The sequence below is a fragment of the Stylophora pistillata genome, chromosome 8 (genome assembly GCF_964205215.1).
Source record: "Stylophora pistillata chromosome 8, jaStyPist1.2, whole genome shotgun sequence".
Taxonomy (NCBI): domain Eukaryota; kingdom Metazoa; phylum Cnidaria; class Anthozoa; order Scleractinia; family Pocilloporidae; genus Stylophora; species Stylophora pistillata.
In genome coordinates, this window is record NC_142526.1 from 10,945,429 (window position 1) to 10,968,035 (window position 22,607).

The 22,607-nt window shown below is 39.9% G+C and overlaps 1 protein-coding gene and 1 pseudogene across 2 annotated transcripts; one reads left to right on the top strand and one right to left on the bottom strand.

Annotated features, from left to right (window-relative positions):
- Window positions 1-4,260: 4,260 nt before the first annotated feature.
- LOC148724948 (uncharacterized) lies at window positions 4,261-8,249 on the bottom strand. Its single transcript, XM_088731413.1, is given in 4 exon segments — window positions 4,261-4,742; window positions 4,865-5,423; window positions 5,716-7,127; window positions 7,316-8,249. Coding segments are annotated over 4 exon segments (3,387 nt in total).
- A 327-nt stretch (window positions 8,250-8,576) lies between these two features.
- Window positions 8,577-16,355, top strand: LOC148724949 (uncharacterized; annotated as a pseudogene). The gene is made up of 7 exons (XR_015991091.1): window positions 8,577-8,694; window positions 10,117-10,331; window positions 11,003-11,200; window positions 11,608-11,743; window positions 11,955-12,107; window positions 15,009-15,314; window positions 15,773-16,355. The product of XR_015991091.1 is annotated as an uncharacterized LOC148724949 (transcript).
- Window positions 16,356-22,607: the final 6,252 nt, after the last annotated feature.

Here is a 22,607-nt window from a genome sequence, read left to right on the forward strand (position 1 = left end):
TGAAAAATTATGCAACTTCGGCAACTTCGTACGCTTCAACGCGATGCAATCCCGCCTTTAAATTTTGTATGCTAGCAGATGGTCCGTTAATCTCTTGGAAAATGTTAATTCTTGTTATTTTGTTACATTTAAGTCTGAACAGTGACCCGTTAAAAAAAAGTACTTCGCGTCTCTTTCGCAGAGGTAAAATAAAGGTCAACTTCAGTGGCCTATGAACAGGTTTGCCATAGATACTTACAAATCGTAATGTACATCAACTTAAAGCTTTATCCTTGTATTTTAATTCCTCCAATTCTCTATCCTGGCTCCCCATAAGCGGCGCGTCCAGGTTTACAAGAGTTTGGGGTATTTTGCCAAAAATGCGATGCGAACTACTAAACATCTGTCACGACCCATTCAAAGGCCTTTGAAAGGTCTTGTATGATATATTTACAGACCAAAATATACATCATCTTAAAGCTTTATCCTTGTAGTCTAAGTCCTCTAAGTTTCTTTCTTGGCCCGCCATAGGCGGCGCGTCCAGCTTTAAAAGAGTTTGGGCTAAAAAATGACAACAAATGTAATGCGATCCGTTGAACAACTGTCACGCAAGAGGTCAAGGCCAATCTTTCAACTTGGCCAGGAATGTACCAAATACATAACCTCTTGCGTGACAGCCGTTCAACGGATCGCATGATATTTTTTGTTCCCCAAACTCTTTTCTATAACATCAAGAAATGGTTTAAATTTTGCAAAGTGTGACCTATTGTATATCCCTGTGGGGATCTTCCAGCTTGCTGGCTGACCTCGAGGACTCGCACATCCGTGCTGCCAGACTGATTCACAACAATAGTATATCTACCCCAAAATATGAAGTACTCAGCCTGGCAAAATGGTCATCTCATCATTTTATGTATAAGAGAAGACTTGCCTGTATTGCCTACCAGGATTTCAACAACTTAGCTCCTAATGACATTTATAATTTATTTACCAAGCACAGAACTCCATATAATTTAGGAGACAATGCAAGATTGGAACTTGTGAGCTCTAAATCGAAAGCCTTACATGATTCCTTCACTCATCGTTCTAGTATTGTTTGGAATTGCTTACCTAGCCAGTTAAAGTCCAAGCCTAGTTACTCTTCATTCAAGGCTAACATTAAGAAATTCTCAAAGTGTATTGCCCAAATTACTTTTGGCACAACCTCTACTGCAACCAATAATAATATTGATGAATTTATATATTATTCACGTTCAGTTTATTATTTGTCATTTTGATTGGTCTTCCTTTTACCTTTCATTTGCATTGTCTAAATTACATAATCTCATTACTATTTATATATTTATTTATACAGTTATTTCATGCTTATCTATTTATTTATGTATTACTAGTATTTACAGTCGTTAATATTAGGATGTATTTTTGGATGTAAACATATTACAGTGTAAAGTAGGTAGCAGGTCCACATCAGCAATAGCTGCCATCTACTCAACCTGCTTTGCCAAAGAAAGGATGTATGTATGTGTATGTATGTAGAGACTGCACAAAATCTAAGCTTAGGTACAAATATATAGTTACAAATGGTTCGTTCCTTGCATTCTTCTTAAAACTGCTGAGATGTTCACTATTTCTAGTATTTAAACAAAGGGATTTCCAAATATTGATTGCACAAAAATAAGAGGAACGCTTCGCGGCAAGGGTTCTACAGGAAGGTGGTGATAACTGATATTTTGTCTCTTGTGCAATAACTATGTGAGTCTGACCTCTTGCAGGTCTTATTTGCTAGGTAAGCAGGTGCAGAGCCATTATAATCTTAAACAAGAGTGCAAGAATTAATTTAAGGTAGAGCTCAATCAAAAGTTTAAGTTCATCTTAAGGTGAGGAATGAATTACATCCTTCGTAGTTCAATTAATTTCATTTTCGTACTCTTTCCTCTTCCCGGGCCCCGAATTCACTACTCTTACTTTGGTCGACCTTCCCGGCGCTCATTTCGCAAATGACGATCCACGCATGAGCCAAGTGACTCAAGATTTAATACTGGAATACATCGAGAAGAACACTAACAGCATCATCGTGATAGTGTCTGAAGTAGGAGACCCCACAGGTGACAGTGCAATAAACCTTGTAATGCAAAAGGCCCCTGATTTTAGGAGCCGTACAATCTGTGCGCTTACCTAGCCTGACAAGCTGAGGGAATCGGACGACTTGGGGAAAAGAGTGGCCATGAATGGGTCTAGCTTCACACTGGATAATAACCGATTTATTGTACTGCGAGGTATTATATGTTTGTTAAACTTTGATATGTTTTGGTAAAATTGCATATACCAGTAATTATTGACTTCTAATGTGTTGGTCAGAGCCGATTCTTCTACTGCGGGTCGCTGAACCAAAACTAAAGTAATCACATCGCTCAACGAGAGAAAGAGACAATGTCAGGGGGTGAGTAATGGAGAACTCAGAGCAAACAAGTGTGAAACCTCGGAAACTACGAGAGACCAGGTCACTGTTAGTATATTTTTGCATCTAATTAATCGAGGGTGTAGCACGAGATTTATTTTTAAACAATCCAAGGGCGGAATAAGATAAAGCAAAGGAATTAACTGATTTCTATCCACGCCTAAAGAGAGGGTCTGGATGGGGGGGGGGGGGGGGTGGGGGTACAAATGTCAGTTGTCAGTTAAAATTTCGGCCATTTGTCAGTTCTCGGTTGGATTTTAGGCCATTTTTCAGTTGTCAGTTAAATGACTGTTAATAATTAACTTGGTCGGAAAGTAATAAGTTAATTATTACTTTCCGACCCTATTTTTGGCCAAAAAGGCACATATTGCATAAATTAAAAAATTAAGTCGAAAATTGACAAAGTAAGAGCTCCTTTTTCTCAATTCTGGAATAAAGTAATTCCAAGATATCCCAAGTGACTTTCAGTCTTTGTTTTAAGGGTGTTTAATTTAGATTATCACTCTTCTGCACACAAACTTCTGCACGCCCGTGCACAAAAATTGAAACATTTCTTTTCAACCTCTTAGCCGGTCAAAATGTTAGAAAGAAGATCTTCAGAGGGATAACAAACTTGTGAAGAGTCCTCAAGCACAATATTATGTTTTTATGTTTTGTTTTATAAAACGTCGATTGTGATTGACTCCGATGAAATGATCCGGCGGAAAGGAATGTTCCTTTATCTACTTTCCAATTAGGTTATTAGAGATATCTGCAGTAAGCTTATCTTAGAAATCCAAGCGAAAATGGGCGCGAATTGGTCGTCTTCTGAGTCCGTGTCATATTCGTCTACATATGTTTGCACCTCAGCAACTTCCACTTCAACGATACAGTCGGCTCCTTTGTCGCTGCTGAGCCCTACTGGCTGAAAATCGTTCCTTAACCCAGCTAACAAGTCCACTTTGGTGGAATCTTGTTGCTTCGTGTAGACGGCCGGTGGTAAAGCCCCTCCCTTGTCCTTCTTAATTTTCACCCGAACTGTCCTTTGCCTCAAGGGACGTTACTTCTCCGCAAATTCTTTCATAACACTTTCAGTCTCGGGGTTGATTTCTTCTGAAGGCAGAGGTCGCATAAAATTATAAAATTAAACGAGACTTACCTGGAAGTTGAAGTTTGATTGGGATTCTATCAGTCATCACAGAGCAGAGATTACACGAGATCACTACGCATGCGCATAACTAGATAACTAGTCATTTTTAAAAGGGTACTATGAGTGGCCACATGAGGATCTATATGCAACAATGACAAAGGTGCACTCCACGGTGCAGGGAGAAGTCAGGTACTATGAAGGGCGGGCGTGTAATCTCTGCTCTGTGATGACTGATATAATCCCAATCAAACTTCAACTTCCAGGTAAGTCTCGTTTAATTTTATAATTCTATCAGTCATCACCGCAGAGATTCCACGAGACTTTAAAGTCATGTGGTCACTCTGATTATCCACAATTCTACAAGGGAGACATCCCTTGAGAATATCAATTTTGCTTTAATCAAACACTGAATTAAGCTGAGTATAACACTAACATAGCATCCAAAACTGATTGCATAATGTGGGGGTGGGGATAAGATAAACATGCATCCCCCATAAAGATAACTAGCGTCCCAACTCTGACTCGTAACAAAGTAACTGCATAACAGAACAAATGTTAACATTCTACAAGATAGCTCTCCAGTTGTAAATGAGTGAATCTAATCGCTATATGGATTAGAGGACAACAACATAATAATTGGTGCTGACAGTAAAAAATATACAAGTGTTCACACTGCAGACAGAAGAACATGTCCTTAACTATTTTCACTTGACCTTGCAATTGGTTTGTTATAAAACTTGTTGAATACACAGTCACTCTTCCAGCTAGCAGATTTCATTATTTTTTGTAAGGGGACCTTGTTGAACACTTTGCTGGTAGAAGCTGCTCGTGTGCTATGTGGTGTAAACATTGTAGTGTCTACGCCTGAGAGTGCCATAACTTCTTTAATCCATCTGGATATGGTCTCTTTTGACACTTTCTTATATGGCCGTATAACACTGATAAACAACTGATTTTCCCCATCCCGTAGGTCTTGTGTCCTACTCAGGTATTCCTCAAGCGTTGCGGCCACACACAATTTCTCATCTGAGGTGAATCTGGGTATGGTGAGTACGGGCTGTTCCCTACCTGGTGCAGACTGTTTAACGAGTTGGTCAATGTAAGATAAATAAGATTTGTCCTCATCCATATGCATACTTTTACGGCTCATTAGATGGATTGTCTGACAGCGTTGACCTGTTACGAGTGAACACATCATGATCAATTTGTATGTAAGGTTTTTCAAACTAAGATCCGTTAGTGGATGAAGTGTTTGGAGATATCGAAGAACAATTGAAGTGTCCCACATGGACGTATACCTTGGCAGTGCAGGTCGAGCCTGGAAAACCCCTCTAATGAAACGCTGAACAAGAGGGTGTGCTCCATAGTAACATTGTTTTCCAGAATTAGGAAAGTAGACAATGCACTTCTTGCAGTATTGATGCAGCTGTATCCTAGGCCGCTGTCATAAAGTTCCTGTAAAAAGTCTAAGACTATGGCTACAGGTGGAGAAAGGGGATCCACACCCCGTTTACCTGTAAACAGTTCCCATTTTGCCAAGTATGTGTTGTATTGTTTCTGTGTATTTGACCTCCAGGAGTTACAGATCGTTGCCTGTACTGCTGCTGAAAAGCCTTTGTTTACAAGGGATCTCCTGACAAAAGACAGGCCATCAGTTTGAGTTTCACCCCAAGAGGATGAGGTTTGTCCCTCTTGAAGGGCAAGTGGACATTGGCCTTCTGTGGAGGCAGTAGAATGGGTCTCTTGATCAACAGACGCAGGAGCTTGGGATACCAGGGTTGGGATGGCCAATTTGGGGCAATTAAGATTGCAAGTGACTTTTCCCTCTCGATCTTCTGCAGTGTGTGTGGCAAGACACTAAAAGGAGGAAAAGCATTTACAAAATAATTACTCCACTCAATTGTAAATGCATCAACACCAAGTGCATTTGGGTCTGAGAACCATGAAACGTAGGGGGTAATCTGACAATTCAGTCTGGAGGCAAACGTGTCAATGTTTGGCTGTCCCAGAATTCTTGTGACTTCTCTGAAAATATTTGAATCTAGTTTCCATTCAGTTGAGTCATCTAAAATCCTGGACGCCCTGTCGGCTACAATGTTGTCCTTCCCCGGGATGTGACTCACAGTGATCCAGATCCCCCGTGGGATACACCACTCCCATATTTCCCTTGCCATTTGATTGCATGGCAGGGAATGGAGCCCCCCATGTTACGGATATAAGCAACAGCAGCCATGTTGTCGGTCAACACTTTGATGTGAGTCTGGTTTAGATTTTTACATAGAGCTTGAAGCCAAAGGTAGACCGCCTTGAGTTCAAGGTAGTTTATGTGATAGTGGGATTCTGAGGCTGACCACCTTCCCCCAGTAGTATTGCCATCCAGGCCTGCACCCCAACCTTGGGTAGATGTATCGGTATGTAGGGTTTGTGAGATTTTTCCCTTATCAATTTTCCTTTTTGATATCAAGGCATTAGATATCCACCACAAAATATCAGATTTTGCTCTCCTGGAGAGTTGCTTGGGCGAGTCAAAATCACCATGAGTAGATTTCAAGGCAGCAGCCTTTTCTATTTCTATCTGGCGGAAGTACAATTCACCATAATCATCTCTTGGCAGGGAGGAGACCATCATGCCAATAAGCTGTGCAACCTCCCTTATGGTGGGCATGGCTTGTTCCAATACCCCATGAGCTACCCCTTTGAGTTTTTGATATTTCTCATCTGTAATGAATATAGTCATGTCTTTGGAGTTAAGTATGAAACCCAGGTGGTGAGTTGTTTGGGTAGGTGATGTCACAGATTTTTCTTTATGTGACAAAAAACCCAAATCTTCAAGCAGGGTAAGGGTGTCATTTACATTACGTTGCCATTCATGAAATGTATATCCAACCAGAAATGAATCATCAAGGTATCCACTCGAGATGTGCCCCATTCTCCTGAGTGCAGCAAAAACTGGTTTCATAATTTTTGTAAAAAGGCGTGGGGCAGACGAAAGGTCCTGGGCCAAACAGGTAAATTGGTATAATGTGTTGTTCCAATAGAATTTTAAATATTTTTGGTGTTCCCTATGGACTGGTATAGAGAAGTATGCATCTCGTAGGTCTTTTGAGGCCATGTAGCACCCTGGTCTCATTAATTGGGCGCAGGTGTAAATTGAATCCATCTTAAAATGGTGAAAAACCACAACTTTGTTTAATTCTTTGAAGTTTAAAATCATACGGTATGTACCATCTTTCTTTGGCCTTAAAAATATATTTGAGATAACCTGTCCATGTTCATGATGACTTTCTTTTATAATTCCCTTGTCAAGGAACCGAGTAAGCTGTAAAGCGATATTCGAGCTTTCCTCAGCTGAAAATCTGATTGGCCCCGGTACAGAAAACTGCACAGGTTGTACTAAAAATTCTATTTTGTATCCAGAGACAGCAGATAATATGGAGGAGTCCTGAGTGAGCTCTCTCCATTTTTGGAAAAAATTTTGGATTCGACCTACCACTTTGGTGGCTGGATCCCCTGCTGCAGTGAAATTTTCAGAGGAATGAGGCACACCATTTCGCTCAATCCCTGTCATACACACATTTGATGCATCTATTTTTGTTTCTGTGGTTTGGTCGCCTTTGTCGACTGATAGCTTTTGACTTCTTTTTGATAGTATTTGTGGGGGTAGCTGTATTGTCCCCTTCTGTGGGAGCGTCCTTGATTGGCACGCCCCCTGCGATGCGATAAAATATTCCTCCTAGGCCTGGAATTACTTATGCTTTTAGAAGAAGACTCTCCATGCTTTTGCTTTGTGAGTTGTTAAGCTGCCTTTTTGCTCTATTTGACAGTTTTCAGTCGCTCTGTCAAATCGTCGCCAAACAATTCTGAACCGATAGGTTCTTTGCTACTGCATATAGTTTTGTAGTTTGTATCCAAATCAACCTTGAAAATATCTCGACGACACATAATGAGGTCATGATTGGCAGCGGCAATCAGCAGCACAGACCTTGTACGGCTTTCCCAGATTTCTTCTGGGGCTGGCAGTGGAGCCTGGTTTTCCACTGTCTCACCTACCTTCCCTGTTAGGTAGGCAAGTGGAGTTAGACCCTTATTCAGGGTTTCTTGCTTTTTCTGGATTCTGGCATCCATACTACGTGTGGTTTTCTGGGCAATATCCCATATTTCAGTGTTGACCTTTGTGACCTGCAGCAGTTTGCAATTTTCGGGCCGTTTTATATCCTCTTTGCGTTTTGTCAACACGTGCTCGCTCAGTCCTGAAGCTAAGATATTATTAAGAACTTGTGCAATTTTCTCGTTTAATGCTTTGCCAGTTTGTTCATCTTCAGTGACTTCCTGAACAACTACATCAACTAAACCGTCCGCGACGGGTTTTTCATTGTCTGAGCTTGACTTACTCTTTTTTGCCGGGGGTTCCCCCACGACTCCATTATCGTCCTCGCTATCGTCAGGCGAGTCCTCATTTAAGCCGGCATCATAAGCCGCCTTTAGTTCGGCAATACCGGGAGCGAAATTACCTACAATCGCCGTGAGTTGGTCAATTTTGTGGCTGAGTTCGTCAAATCCTTTTGACGTTTTGGATGATTCCTCGTTGATCGTCGTGTTTGATGTTATGGTCTCTGCTGACTTTGAAGCCTTTTTGACCTTAGAGACCTTTAAGGCTGGTTGTTTTTCTCTCTGTTGGAGCATCACTCCCTTGTTTCCCTGGCGGCGCCGTGGGGCAATTTTCCTTTACAATTATGTCAAACGCGCTCAGCGTTGATCCCTCTGAGTTCATCTTGATAGACAGCGATAAAACGCTTTAAATACGGTTTTGCCTCGCAAAACAACCAAATTATCCTTGTAAGGCAGCGCCTTACGTAGAGGTTCATATATTGTCTGTAAAGGAGATAGGATGGTGAAGATATTCTTTGATTTCGATTCCCTTGACCAGTCGCACATGTAATGGCGGAGCGTAAGCGTGGCAGAATGACTAGTTATGCGCATGCGTAGTGATCTCGTGGAATCTCTGCGGTGATGACTAATAGAATTGACATTTGCAAACTCCGTGCTGGTCTGAGGGACAGGATAGTGGGATTTTTCATGAGTAAAATACTTAGCTGCTCATTTTGTTACTCTCTTCAGCGAATCCTTGGTAATTATCCAAAAGTCTTGAGAACAATGCGGTGAAAGTCTCATGCTTAAAATGGGAAACTGCGTGGAGATTCTCCACAGCTGTTGTGAGTAATGTGCACAATTCAATGTCTTGGAGATTATCGTTGCTAATTGAAATGTTATGCAGGCGGCGCATTCCTTCGAGAAGTTCTAGTTAGACTCGAGTTTTATTAGACAAAGTTTATTTAAGGTCATTGGTTGCTGTGGTTTCCTTTATGCTAGTATCCGTTGTTTCACCTCAGAAACGGTCTTTGCGATGTTGTCATTTACATACAGTACTTTTTCTGCGGTATCTTGAGGAGCCATGTGTGCTTTCTCTATGCTTTGGGTTCTGAGACCAAAACTGTTCTAGAGACTTCCAAGGACTGTAAGAACGACACAGTACCAGTGAGTCCCGATACTAGTTTATAGCAACCTGTAGCAACATTCGATACGAATAAAGTCTTCTCCGTAGAACAGATGCCACGAACTTGCGTATAAGAACCCGTTTCATCCGTTCCATCACTTGCTGCATTCTGACTAGAGCCCATCAAGGTTTTAACGCTTTTCTCAGAAGGACAGAGTCTCCTGAGTCAATGAGCGCTATCCTAGCCTGTCTTCAAATTCAAAGTCTTTTGATTTCTTTACAAGCTTAAGACCCCGAGTTGTTCTTTAGAAGTACTGAGTTCAACTTCTAAGCCTGAGAAAATTCGAGCCATGTGGGTTGAAAGTTCAACATCAAAATCTCCTTGGCCATATTTACTGGACACTGAATTCTGTTAGACCAGGGAACGAAATAAGGTGCTTTTTCAGCACTAGTACGGTGTTTACATCATTGATGGGAATGCGGCTTCTGTGACGCTCAAATGGCGTTTCCGAATCAATTCGATAACAGCTTACAATAGCTTTTAACATACCAGCACTGATGGCCATCGCGAACGGTGACGATCGAATTAGGTATCAAAGATCATAGACCCGATATGTGACATCATCAACATGATATGGATGGTCCATGCGGTGATTATTAACGAAATATGACACTCTGGCGTACTCCTACTGATATGTAATAAAAACCTACTTTTATTGGAAAAAATATATCATCTGTCGTTATTTTATATCCAGTTTTTAGGATATTTAGGGCGATCCGGTCTTTTGTAAGCTATCAGTAAAAGCCCACTACAAATGTCAGTTGTCAGTTACATTTTCAGCGATTTGTCAGTTGTCAGTTAAAATTCTGGCCATTTGTCAGTTGTCAGTTAACCTCATTCAGACTCTCTAAAGAAAGTGTGGAAAGGGAATTCGTTTCAGGTGATGCTCTTCCTGTATCAGTGAAGTTCTGGGACTTAGGTGTAATGCGATTTGAAAATGACGTAGGCGGATTATGCCAACCATAGCCTACTTTTCTGCTGAATATAACATACAGGGAAAGATGGCACAGATCCAGCTGAGAGGGACTGGGACGCTGAAACGACGCAAGTCAAAGAGAAGGAATGGTTTGCACGGCATCCTCAGTACAAGGACATTCAACATGTCTGTGGAATTGATCGACTCATGGACACTATGATCTCTTTACTGGCGGAGAAGATGATCAAAGAGATTCCTAATCTGGTAACACAAATGAAGACGCTAAAACAAGAGGTAAGAATGTGTTCCGCAACAAATGAAATGTTTCGATGATTTCAGTGGATCATGCCTAAAATCTCGTGCTGCCTTCTCGCTGGCTCCCCCTGAAATGATATTTTGTTTAATTAACTGTGTTGTTCATCGGTTTTAAGATACTTGATCAACAGAAAAACGCCGGTTTTCCCTTTTATTGGTTGTCATGTTTAAACTCGTCCGCCTTCATGGACAGTCTTGTCCCTATAGTCTTCTGGAAGCACAAAAATTGTTTTTTTTGCATCTCAGTCTGCTTACTTGATAGACTGAAACATAATAATAATCTTTTATTAGGAAGCTCCATCACAATAGTGGTTTACATAGAGGTCCTAAAAAACTGGGGTTCTTTTGAACAATTGCGAAGGCCAATTGAATTACAAAGCATGTAACAAGATTTAAACAGTATGGTGGCTTCAAAGTGGAGTTTTAATCAAAGAGAACTTAGATATTGCACAATGTGAACTGAATATTTCTAATACATCCGGGGTATCGTGAGCTGTGTCACGCTGTTGATATTGTCACATAGCAAGTCATGATTTATAACATGAAATACCGTTTTCATTCTGAAGTAGGTAACATGAACTATGACGCCATTTAAGTAGCCTCATGTTTTATATTAGAATTTACTGACAATTACTTTTCCATCCATACAGGTGGATAAAATACTTAAAGAACTAGAGGACAGTGAAGTACCAGACATGAGTGACAGAAAGGGCGAAGTCACCATGAAACTGAAACAAAATCTAATAACAAAATTTGAGTCGCTTCTATTCAACAACACTTCTGATGAAATTACAGGTGGCGAAAGCGTGAGGAAGTTGTTCGATTCATTTCATGAAGATGTTTTCAAGGTAAGACAAGATATACCCAAAAAATAAATACCGTGTCTGTTCAGTAATAGATCACAGATGACGGGCGCAGCCTAAAAGTGTGACTGATTTTGTTATTACATTCTTATGTCTTCTGTGATTGATTGATATACAGACCCGAGCCAGCTTGAAGTGGGTGAAAGTTGTCCCATGACTATTATAATGAATGATTCGTGAATATCTTTTTCACAAATAGTATTTATAAATTGTTTTACATGATTGGCGTTTTGATCTTTAGATAAGATAACAGGTAACAAACTTATACCAAATTGTAATTCAGACGAAAAATAAGGTGTGGGAGTTAAAAGATATCTTTTCCTTTTTCCCCCAAATGAACCAGCGTCCAGAAAACAGTTGAGATTGAACTGAGACATGTATTTGTTTTCCAGGTGGATCCTCTGGCGATGCGAAGTGACGATGAGATTTGTAAGAAGCAGATGAAATTGGAGGGTGTAGCAGCTCCTCTTGGAGATAGCAGTGAAAACAGTCAGTTGCTTCAGAGGCTTCTGTACGAAGAATATTCTGGTAAAACATTTTTGTGCAATCTTTCACGACTTCACGACAAACTAAGAGAAAAAACTTGTTTTGTTTTGTTTGTTTGTATTTTTTTCTTCCTGAAAACAGTCTTTGTTATAAATAGCATTTGATTTATTTTGATGCTTCCCTGAAGTCAATCTTCTTAAGAATTAACTGTCCTATTCAGATTCTGAAAATTTCCTGACCGCTTTTTTGGTAGTTTGTAAAGCAGTTGGGAAAACGGTCGTGGGTGAGACAGTTCCGAGTCCAGTCGATCAGTTACTACCAATATCAGAAAAGCTTGTGCAGGATGTCGAACAATCCTTACAATACATCATCCAAAAGGCCATCGATCATAGTTTGGCCAAGTTCCCCCAAGCTCAAACAAGCAGTCGAATCGAAGGTTGTGAGCGACATTTTCGACAAGAAGCGCGATGAAACTACGAAGTTCATTTGACAGTTCCTGCAGATGCAGAAAAGAAACGTCCATATAGTTTTTGCCGCAGTTCCTACTCCCGCAGAGATACACCATTGGGAATCCGCCAAATTGAAAAATAATACTACTCATCCATGTATGACGTCAAGAACCATGGAGGGAATGAAGGTTCTCGCGATAAAACTGTACCCTGATAAGTTGATACTGGAGATTGAGGGCCCTAGTATGCAATCGCACACGCCTAAGGTTTGCATGTGACATTTGCAGATATTTTCGCTTACGGAGTTAGTCATAGGAAAAACGTCTGCGGCCAGTCATGGAGGTGAATACAGCTGTATCTGAAGTGGATGTAAAATTGTCTGACATATCTTAAAAAGGGATCTTATAAAGCGATCCACATAATAACTTCACACTAACAATGTCAAGAGGGACAGTCGGCTGTATTGCCTGATGTGGACTAGCAGTATGCAGTCAAAACATCGCGATCGATATCAAATGTAACTGCATATTGGGACAAATGACTACTTAGTATACACGTGTATTCACCTCGATGAGAAACCGCGTGAGGTAAATTTTATCGTGACACAACTAAAACTCCCCCTCCCTGGGCAATAAATAACGACCGCCCCCTAAACCTGTTCCGAGTGTATCACGCGCAATCAGTGTTCGATAGCAAGTTTTTGAGGAGTAGGCTTTAAAATTGACGAGTTGTTCTCTTTTTTTAACACTCATGGTCTCGATGATTATTTCATCTGCCAAAAGAAAGTGATCCCTGTAGTTTCCGAGTGGAAGATGCTGTACTCTGTCTCCAAGTTTATCTTCGTAGGTAATTTTCAGCAGATCACGTTTTTCGATCGTCTTGGTGAGGGTATTCCTTGAAAGGTCTATTATTGATGACAGTAACTGACTATTCCAAAACTTGAAGAAAAGTGTTTGCACATAAGAATCAACTAGTGTTTTTATTTTCAGGAACGAGAAGAAATGAAAGATATTAAATGGAACGTAGTGCGATGCTTCAATGTGCTTAAAATGAACGTGTGTGACACAGTTCCCCGCTGCATTCTGCATTTCTTCACATCACAGTTGGTGGATGATCTTCGACATGCTCTGGAACGAGAGAACTTGGTCGAGTTCTTGGAGGAAAGGAAGGACATACGGGACAAGCGCATCCTTTGTCAGATCCAGTCAGACGCTTTGGAGAAAGCGCCGCCTCACACAAAAAACGTCGTGGATAAACTACTGCGCATGAAACAGGAATCACCCTGAAAGAACCGCTAAATGTAGCTGCATCAAATGGTTTGATCTTTGATAACTTAGCCTTTTCAAGAAACAGTTATGTAGCCAGGGGTTTAATTTGATTTTCGCGAGGAATTCGAAGCATTATCGCCAAAGCCAATTGTAATCGGCAGAGTTGAAAAATTCAATTGATTGTCAACATTCCAATTGTATATTTTGGAGAAGTGAGTTATAGGTCAAATGTAATGTAAAACAATAGGGGAATAAAATCTAATTGTTCTTTAATTTGCAATTATATTATTTCTTTCCCAGGGGATCTTTAAAAAGCTTAACTGAGATCTCCTTCATCATAACGTACATTTATTAGACGTCTAGCAGACTTAAAAGTCTTGCACCAAATGAAAGGCAATTAAATTGTGAATTATTAGAAATGGAAACAATAAAGGCAAGTGGTGATTAAGACAGCAGATCGTTAATTGAGGTTGAACTCGGATGGAATGATACCAATTTACGTTGGGTTGTAACCACATATCAACTTTACCAGGTTTTCCACGAAATTTTGAAACATGGAAAGCGTCCAGCGTCCTCTGCGTTTACGACAAATTTCAAGTAAAGCCGTGTGAAGGTCTCGTGTGCAAGATCTCCAGCTTCTGAGAGTATTTTTTTCTCATAGTTTAAGTTAAAATTAGAGTCTAATTCCCATTATAACCTCGGAAAAGAATTTGCAAATGTTTTAGAAAAATCAGGAGATAGACGATTATTCCTCACGGGACCCCCGTCGAAGACACTACCTATATAATGGCTGTGTCTAGATTTAATTTTCATTCAATAATTATTTTCTCAAAAAGTTGAAGCAGAAGTATACAACCTATAAGCGTATGAATGCTCCTCTATCGTTTTAAAAACAGGCCGGGCTCGAGCAATATCACTGCTTTTCTTCGCTAAAGCTTCTCACCGTTCGCGTAGATGCTGTAAAAGCTTACGTAGGAACAGGAATACATTATGAGGCGCATTAGTAAAAGTGAGGGGGGAATGACTTGCTTTACGTCAGGAAGGCAAACTCGCAAAGGTGGCAATGGGGCGAATTCACCATAGATCGCAATTCGACACAATAACGAGAGATTGGGCTGCAATCAATCTCGTACCCAGGTCCTACCGGGTAACTGTAACTGAAATGTACCATCCTTAGGGTATTTTTATACGGTCTCGTATAAATAAAGAAAAAGACGTATGAGCAGATATAGGCAAATACAGCCCTCCTCCCAAGTTACTCTAGCCGAACTAACTTTTCACTCATCCTTCGAAAAAATCATCCAACCGTTTACATGAAAATGGCGAACTCATCTCCGAGAGCGACACAACTCGGTCAACTCAGGAGAGCGAGTTGTTTCGCCCCGATAGGTAGGGTAACCCTATCAGGCAGGAAAATAACTTGTCATAGATGAGGTAAAGCAGGACCTTTACGCCAAAGAGAACACCAAAGATGAGAACGTGAACAACTTTTCCCGCCATTTTTGAATAGTCCGTTTACTCTCTGCCGTTTTCAACGTGAAGAAAGGAGGTTTCGTTGATTAGAAACCTGAGTAAAAATGTCGAAATGCTCAACTTTGAAACAAGCAGTTGAAACGAAAGTTGTCAATATAATTTTTGACAAGAAACGCGACCAGACCACGGAATTAATCCAACAGTTCCTGGAAATGCAGAAAAAGTGCACCCGTTTTTGCCCCAATCCCCACACCGCGAGAGATTAATGTCTGGAGAGCGTTTCCTCTGGCAGATCACAGGAAGCCTCATCCATGCATGACATCAAAGACGACAAGTCACATGAAGTACCTTGTGAGGAACTTCTGCTCCGAGAAGATGCTTCAAGAGATTGACGGTTCTGGGTCACACCATTTCATGTATAAGGTAATAACTGAGAACTTTTGGGGGTAACTTGCATGATGGATACCCTCTCGTGGTCTAGTCCAGTTTCTCAAAATACTGTAAATTCAAATGGACAATCGTGACGAGTCGCTTGTTCTCGGCAGATTCAAAATTGACACTATTAGTTACTGTAAGATTAGATCATTCAGCCGTAGATAAAGCTTTTTCGTTCACATTGTAACAGCCTACCTGAAGCTTCCAACCGAATGGGGATGGGTTCGGCTGAATTTTTGTCAGGTAGTGAATATTGTCCTTGGTCCTTTCTCTGGACAAAGAACATTTAAATTTACCCTTTTATTTGTTTTAGCTTAGTGCACGTAAATTGGATGTGTGTATCTCGTCGTCAGAAAATTGAATCAACGCAAGGTTTACACCAGAAGTACTCAAACAATTTCTGGTAGAAAGACACTAAAAAGAAAGCTTTATCGTTCTCTTCTTAGGAACAGGAGGAAAGAAAGAATGTTAAAAGGAACGTGGTGCGATGCTTCAACGTGCTTAAAATGAACGTGTGTGACACGGTCCCCCGCTGCATCCTGCATTTCTTTGTATCACAGTTGGTGGATGACCTTGACCGTGCTTTGGAGCGAGAGAACTTGGTCGAGTTCCTGGATAAAAAGAAGGACATCCGGGACAAGAACCAGTTCCGCGCTTTGGAGAAAGCGCTGCCCAACACACAAACGTCCTGGATAAACTACTGCGCATGAAACAGGGATCGCCCCGAAAAGACCACTAAATGCGGTTACGTGGAATGTTTTGAGAACTTAGCCTTTTCAACAAGTATCTAGTTTGGAGTTTCTTTTAGTTTTTGTTTAGAATTCGAAACATTTATATTGTCATACCCGATTAAAATCGGTAGAATTTAAAAGTTCAGTTAGTTAGCAACATTTGAAGTGTATTCATTGCAGGAGTTAATCTCAGTTATGCGTAATTTAGTAGCTTTTTTAAGTTTTTTGTTTCAAATTTTAAATTTATTCAGTATAGAGGGGATCTTTAAAGAGTTCAACACAGCTTCCTGAGATCTATACCGTTATGATATTTGGAGGATAAGCAGATCTAAATGAATTACACTTACTGATAGGCAATTAAATTGTCAGTTAATAGAAATAGAAACAATAAAGGTAACTTTTGAAATCTGGAATAAACCAAGTTCTCTGTGTGGACACCTCTCTTCAATAACTGAGAGAGTAGATCGTTAAGGGACGTTTGAATCGAATGGAATGATGCCAATTGATGTTAAGGTTCTAGCCTTGTATCAACTTCACCAAGTTTTCCACGAAAATTTGAAACGCGTAGAGCTACAACAACTACCCGCTCCATACAAACGACTCATTCACGACATAAACATCACAAACGACCGAAAAAGAACGACCTAACTTTACCGACAGATCGAAACAGACCAATCACGACCGACTTACGTCACTTGAGTCTTACAGCCAGTAACATCACGGCAAAACCAACCACTCATTTCACACGAACTGGAACAAGAACATTCTACTGACAACAATCATTCACTTGACTCTGATGATGACTTCCGCACAGGTTGTCGAACCGTCAGTCACTACCACCGACAACAGTCCTTCTCAGGACTACACTCACCCGGACGATCAGACTACACCTTCACATTTACTTGAATATACAAAATATAAGAACATTAAGTTGCGATTTAACTATATACAACACTTACTATAAAAACTATATACAATATTATTTAAAAAGGAAACTCTTGATTTTGGTCTTAAATGTTCGCAAAGATTCTACCTCAGCTACGTCTTTAGGTAATTTAGGTTTACGATTCTGACAAAGAATGATTACTTGTAACAATTGAATCTAGCTGATTTGACTTTCAATTTGCTACAATTCTTAGAGCGGAGAGGACGAAAGGCATTAGCATAAGTAAACAAAGATGGATTTAGACCATTTAAACTATGAACTGTCTTAAAACATTCCACCTGTGATAGATACTCTCTTCGCTTCTCTAGGGTAGGCCAACGTGGAATATCCAATCTTTCCTTATAAGACAGGTCTTTGCCATTTTCGCCAAGGGCACACCTGGATGCGCGTCTTTGGATTCTCTCCAGAGCATAAATGTCCTTTTTCAAGTGCGGACTCCAAACAGGTACACAATATTTAAGAATAGAACGAACCATAGATTTGTATAGCATGGAGAAGATCTTTAAGTTCTTAGTACCAACATTTCTATTTAGAAATCCTAGAACAGCGTTTGCTTTCTTTTAACATTTTTCAACTTATAGTGACCATAGGTTAGATGTACAATGTACACCAAGGTCCTTTGTGTCGCTCACTACCCTTAAAGGCTGATTTAGCGAGTTGTATTGTGGAATTGACTTGTCTTTGGAGTGGGGTATCCTCATTACCTTACAATTGTCGCAATTAAACTTCATTTGCCAATCATTGCTCCATCATTCACGTTTATCTAAATCTTGTTGGAAAAGCATGGTATCGAAGTCCCAACAATTGCGCACACGGTAAACTTTCATATCAACGGCAAACAACCTTATAGACGAAGATAGCGTATTGCCAACATCATTTATGTAAATCAGGAATAGCACCGGTCCTAAGACTGTACCTTGTGGTACACCAGATTTAACTTGCACTGGTGACGAACTTGAACCCCTAATAACCACACGCTGTAAACGGTTAGTGAGGAATGATCTTAACCATGATAGAACTTCACCATAAATACCATAGGCCATGAGTTTCAACAATAATCGTTCGTGAGGGACAGAGTCAAATGCTTTTGAAATATCAAGGAACGCCACGTCTGTTATGAGACCTTTGTTTCTAGCCATAGACCACTCGTTGTATACTTTCAGAAGTTGTGATTGGCAGGATTTCCCCTTCAAAAAACCAAATTGGTCTGGAGTGGAGATAGAGTTTGATATCCAGAAGTCCAATAATTTCTCTCTGAATGTGACCTTCTCGCAGACTTTGCAAACAACGGATGCGAGGGAAACTGGGCGATAATTTCTGTAGTCGTTTTTTGAACCTTTTTTTTGAATTGGAACAACATCTGCCTCTTTCCATTTAAAAGGAACTGTACCCAATAATAGTGATTTATTAAAAAGATCACATAAACGAGGAGTGAGTACAACACAACAGTTCTTAAATATTGCTGGATGAATTTGGTCTGGGCCGGGAGACTTGTTCGGGTTCAAATCCTTGAAAATTTTCAAGAAATCGTCTAGTGAACTCCTGATAGAACCAAGCTCTTCCCACAAGACCTGTGGGAAATTTGGCATAGATTCCGTTTTTTCTGAAGTAGACACTGAAGCAAAGTAATTATTCATAAATTCAGCGATTTTATTCTCCTTTGTAATAACAACGGATTCATTGGCCTGAATAGCAATCAGGTCATTTGTGCCTCTTTTCTTGGAGCCGACGTAATTCCAGAAACACTTTGCATTATCACTTCCATCATGGATGTCATTAGCCAGTTTTTCCAAGTATTCCCATCGGACTATATTGCATTCACGTTCAAGGCGATTATTCAAATTTCTATTCTTCTGCCATAGGTTTACTTTATTCTTGTTTCTGGCCCTTCTATACAGCGTTTTCTTCTTTTTACAGAGCTTAATAATCTCTGTTGTTATCCATGGAGGCTGACCATTTTTTTCTTTTCCTCTTTTACGGGATTGGCTGATCGACTGCAGTTAAGAACAAGTCTGACCAAGCATTCCATATTTCGTCAATATCATCGTAAACATATGCACAGTTCCAGGGAATGTTCATAAAAAATTCGTTCAAAGAAGCCCAGTCAGCTTTACGAAAACTGTAAAATAATTTCTTGGAAGCTTTGTGGCAGTATGGGTGAACATTAGTATCGAAAGTTACGACGTTATGGTCTGATATTGGCTCGCCAACGGTCGTATCTTGTATAATATCTTTGTTGTTAGTTAAAACCAGGTCTAGGATGCTTTGACCTCTAGTGGGATGAAAGGACCATTTGAGACAAGAAATTAACCAGAATAGTATCCGAAAACTTGAAGTTTCATGCATTTCAGAATTACTGAGAATAAGATTGTTACACCAGTCAATATCCGGCAGGTTGAAATCCCCAACAAGGACAATGTCGTTATTTTGTATAGAATCCAATTCTCTGCGTAGGATCTCTAAAGGTTCTGAGCCACTCGAAGGAGGACAATAAAATACTCCAAGCACAAATGATTTATTTTTTGAATGATGAATGTCGAGAAATAAAAGTTCAGCGTCCAAACATGTAGGGACGCGCTGGTGGCAAATTATATCGCCATTTACCGCAATAAGGACTCCACCGCCTCTTCGATCTCCGTCTTTGCGAAAAACATTGAAGTTTGAAAGGAATAGCTCGGAAGAGAAGACTGAAGCATCTAAATGCGTCTCAGTTACCGCTATAATATTACACTTTCTTGTAAAACCCTCTGCCTCGAGAATGGGTGCCTTTTTTACCAAACTTCTGGCATTGAAGAAAGCAATTTTGAGACAATTTACAGGTCCAGGATTCGAAGAAATATCGCCACATAGTAAGAGCTTACGTACAAATGAAGTGCGAAGGCCAAACTCGTAACGGCGCCATCTTGTAAGACTTGAATGACTTTTGCCGTCGAAGTCCAGGGCGTACCATAAACCATCAAAGAACCGATTATCTTGTGAGATACTGTTACACTAGTGTTTAGAATAAAGTTGACATGGTTATTTGTATTAAATGGTGAAGAACGGAGCTACAAAGTCAATAAAAGGGGCACAGTTGATAGAAGCGTCCAAACCATGATTGATATGAATGAATAACTACGGTAGTCTTGAAAGTGTGAAACAAAAAATGTCCATTGGTGATGACCAATCCTATATCAAGAAAATACCAGTGGCTGATGTTGCTAAGATTTCAAAGGACATTGATCCCAAGAAAGCGCCGGGGTGGGACACTATTCCACCTAAAGCTTTTAAAATAGGCTCGGCTAAGCTTGCTGTGCCCTTATGTGATCTTTATAACCGTTGTATCGTGAGCTGCCATTGGCCAAAGAATTGGAAGAGATGTGAGTGGGTGCCCGTTCATAAAAGAACGACCGATTAAGCAATGAAAATTATCGTCTAGTAAGTGTGCAGGTCATGGTAAACAAAGTTTACGAAAAGCCCCTTGCTAATCAAATCACAGCAGAATTTAATGAACTGTTCAGTGATTACCTTACAGGATACAGGAAAAGGCACGGTTGTGAAACTGTCCTTCTAATGTTGACAGGGAAATAGAAGAATGCACTTGATAATGGAAAAAGCGTCGGCCTATTGTGTAAAGCCTTTGACTGTCTACACCACTCTCTGTTACTTGACAAATTGCGGCCTACGGCCTCAACACTGACAGTATCATGTTAATGAAATCGTACTTTACAGACAACTACAACAGACTAAGGGTTGGAGAAACTTCTTGCTAGTTCCTGGAAAGAAGTTAAGAAAAGTTGCCCTCAAGGATCCTCGTTCGGGCCTCCATTGTGGATCTTATTTCAGAATGACTTGACCTTTATCATGAACTCTAATATCAGCATGTATGCGGATGACCATCAATTCTATGAAATCCATAAGAATGTTAGATGTATTTCCATAATGTCGTAGTAGTAGCAAGTATGTTAAATATTGTAAGAAATAGACAACTTTTTTGAGAGACATGTTTCGGCATGTTTATGCCATCTTCAACCAATGAGTAACTGAACGTGAGTAATTATATAGCATACAAGTAGATGAATAAAATATTTTTGCCTTTGTATTACATCATACTGTAAATATTTTATTCATCTACTTGTATGCTATATAATTACTCACGTTCACTTCCTCACTGATTGAAGATGGCATAAGCATGCCGAAACATGTCTCTCAAAAAAGTTGTCTATTTCTTACGATGTTAGTATTATTCAAACCGATCTACAGGACAGTGCTCATAAAGCAGCCAGCTGGTATGATTCGAATTTTTTAGGGAGTAACTTTGCGAAATACGGGTCTCTATTATTGAGTAGGAGAAACAAGCTTAAGGATCATAACTTAACAGGACAGACATTAAGTCCTATCACATTATTGCCTTGTTGGAGGTCAATATTTATAACGCTCTGAATTTTTTGATCATGCAAGTAGTATTTGCAAATAATGTAGCCAACGAGTGGGGGTTATAAACAGGTTAAGGAATACCCACTGACGCCAAGTTACAACTCTCTAAGGCTTCTATTCTGCCTCATTTAACGTATAGTAGCATCGTAGGGAACAGTTCTGAAGCAAGTGACTGCAGAAATTGGAGCGAGTACAAGATAGGGCCCTTAGGGCCATTTATTGCGATAGCAATTCATCCTATCCTGAACTTTTAGAAAGGGCTAAATTACTCACTTTACATAATAGGAGGTTGCAAGACATTGCAGTGTTAATGTTCAGGGTTAAAAATGGCTTATGCCCAGATTACATTCTTGGGTTGTTTTCCATCAATAGCAATAACTACAATTTAAGAAATAATGAATTTAATATTCCTAGAGTTAACACCACAGGTTTTGGAAAACATTCTATCAGATACTTGGGACCGGTACTCTGGTCAAATATAGACAGTAAAATAAGGGAACTTATAACTATAGATGGATTTAAAAGAGCGGTCAAGAAAATGGCCCTTGCTAAACGAATTTCCTCAAATAATTGCGGTAACTGCACTTTTTGCAATTCTTAATATTATTTATTAGTCAATTTATGTAGTTACTTTTATATAATACATTTAGTAGAGATATTTTATTGTAATCGTATATTTGTATTTTTTTTTTTAGGCTTATACACAGGGTGGGATGATATAAGGGAATTATAAAGGGGAATATTGGGGGATTATTTATTTCTATTAACATTGTAGATAGGTGTCCTTACTTAGTGGGCAACTGCTATTATCTTGACACGTTAATAAAATTATTATTATCGAGCGCGACTGCAAAGGGCTCGTGATCTTCGCGCTAGTTTGCCCCCCGTTTAGTTTCCTTACGTAGGAATAAAGCTTAGAACTGAGACTCTTTCATGAATTATTCGTGGTATCAGTATAAATTTTGCTGATTCTTAGACACCAAATCGAATTTAAGAAAATTTTAGATGACAGCTGAAACATTGTCTTGTTTTCACTGCCGCCTTAAGACTTTCGTTTCACCACCCGAGTTCTGCAACATAACGTAGCAGTTCTGTTCTCCAGGCTTCTTAGGGTTTTAGTCACTGCGTTGAAAGAAAAGTGGTTCGTAAAACTTTCGATTTCTATTTTCCTCTTTGAACGCTTTAAAT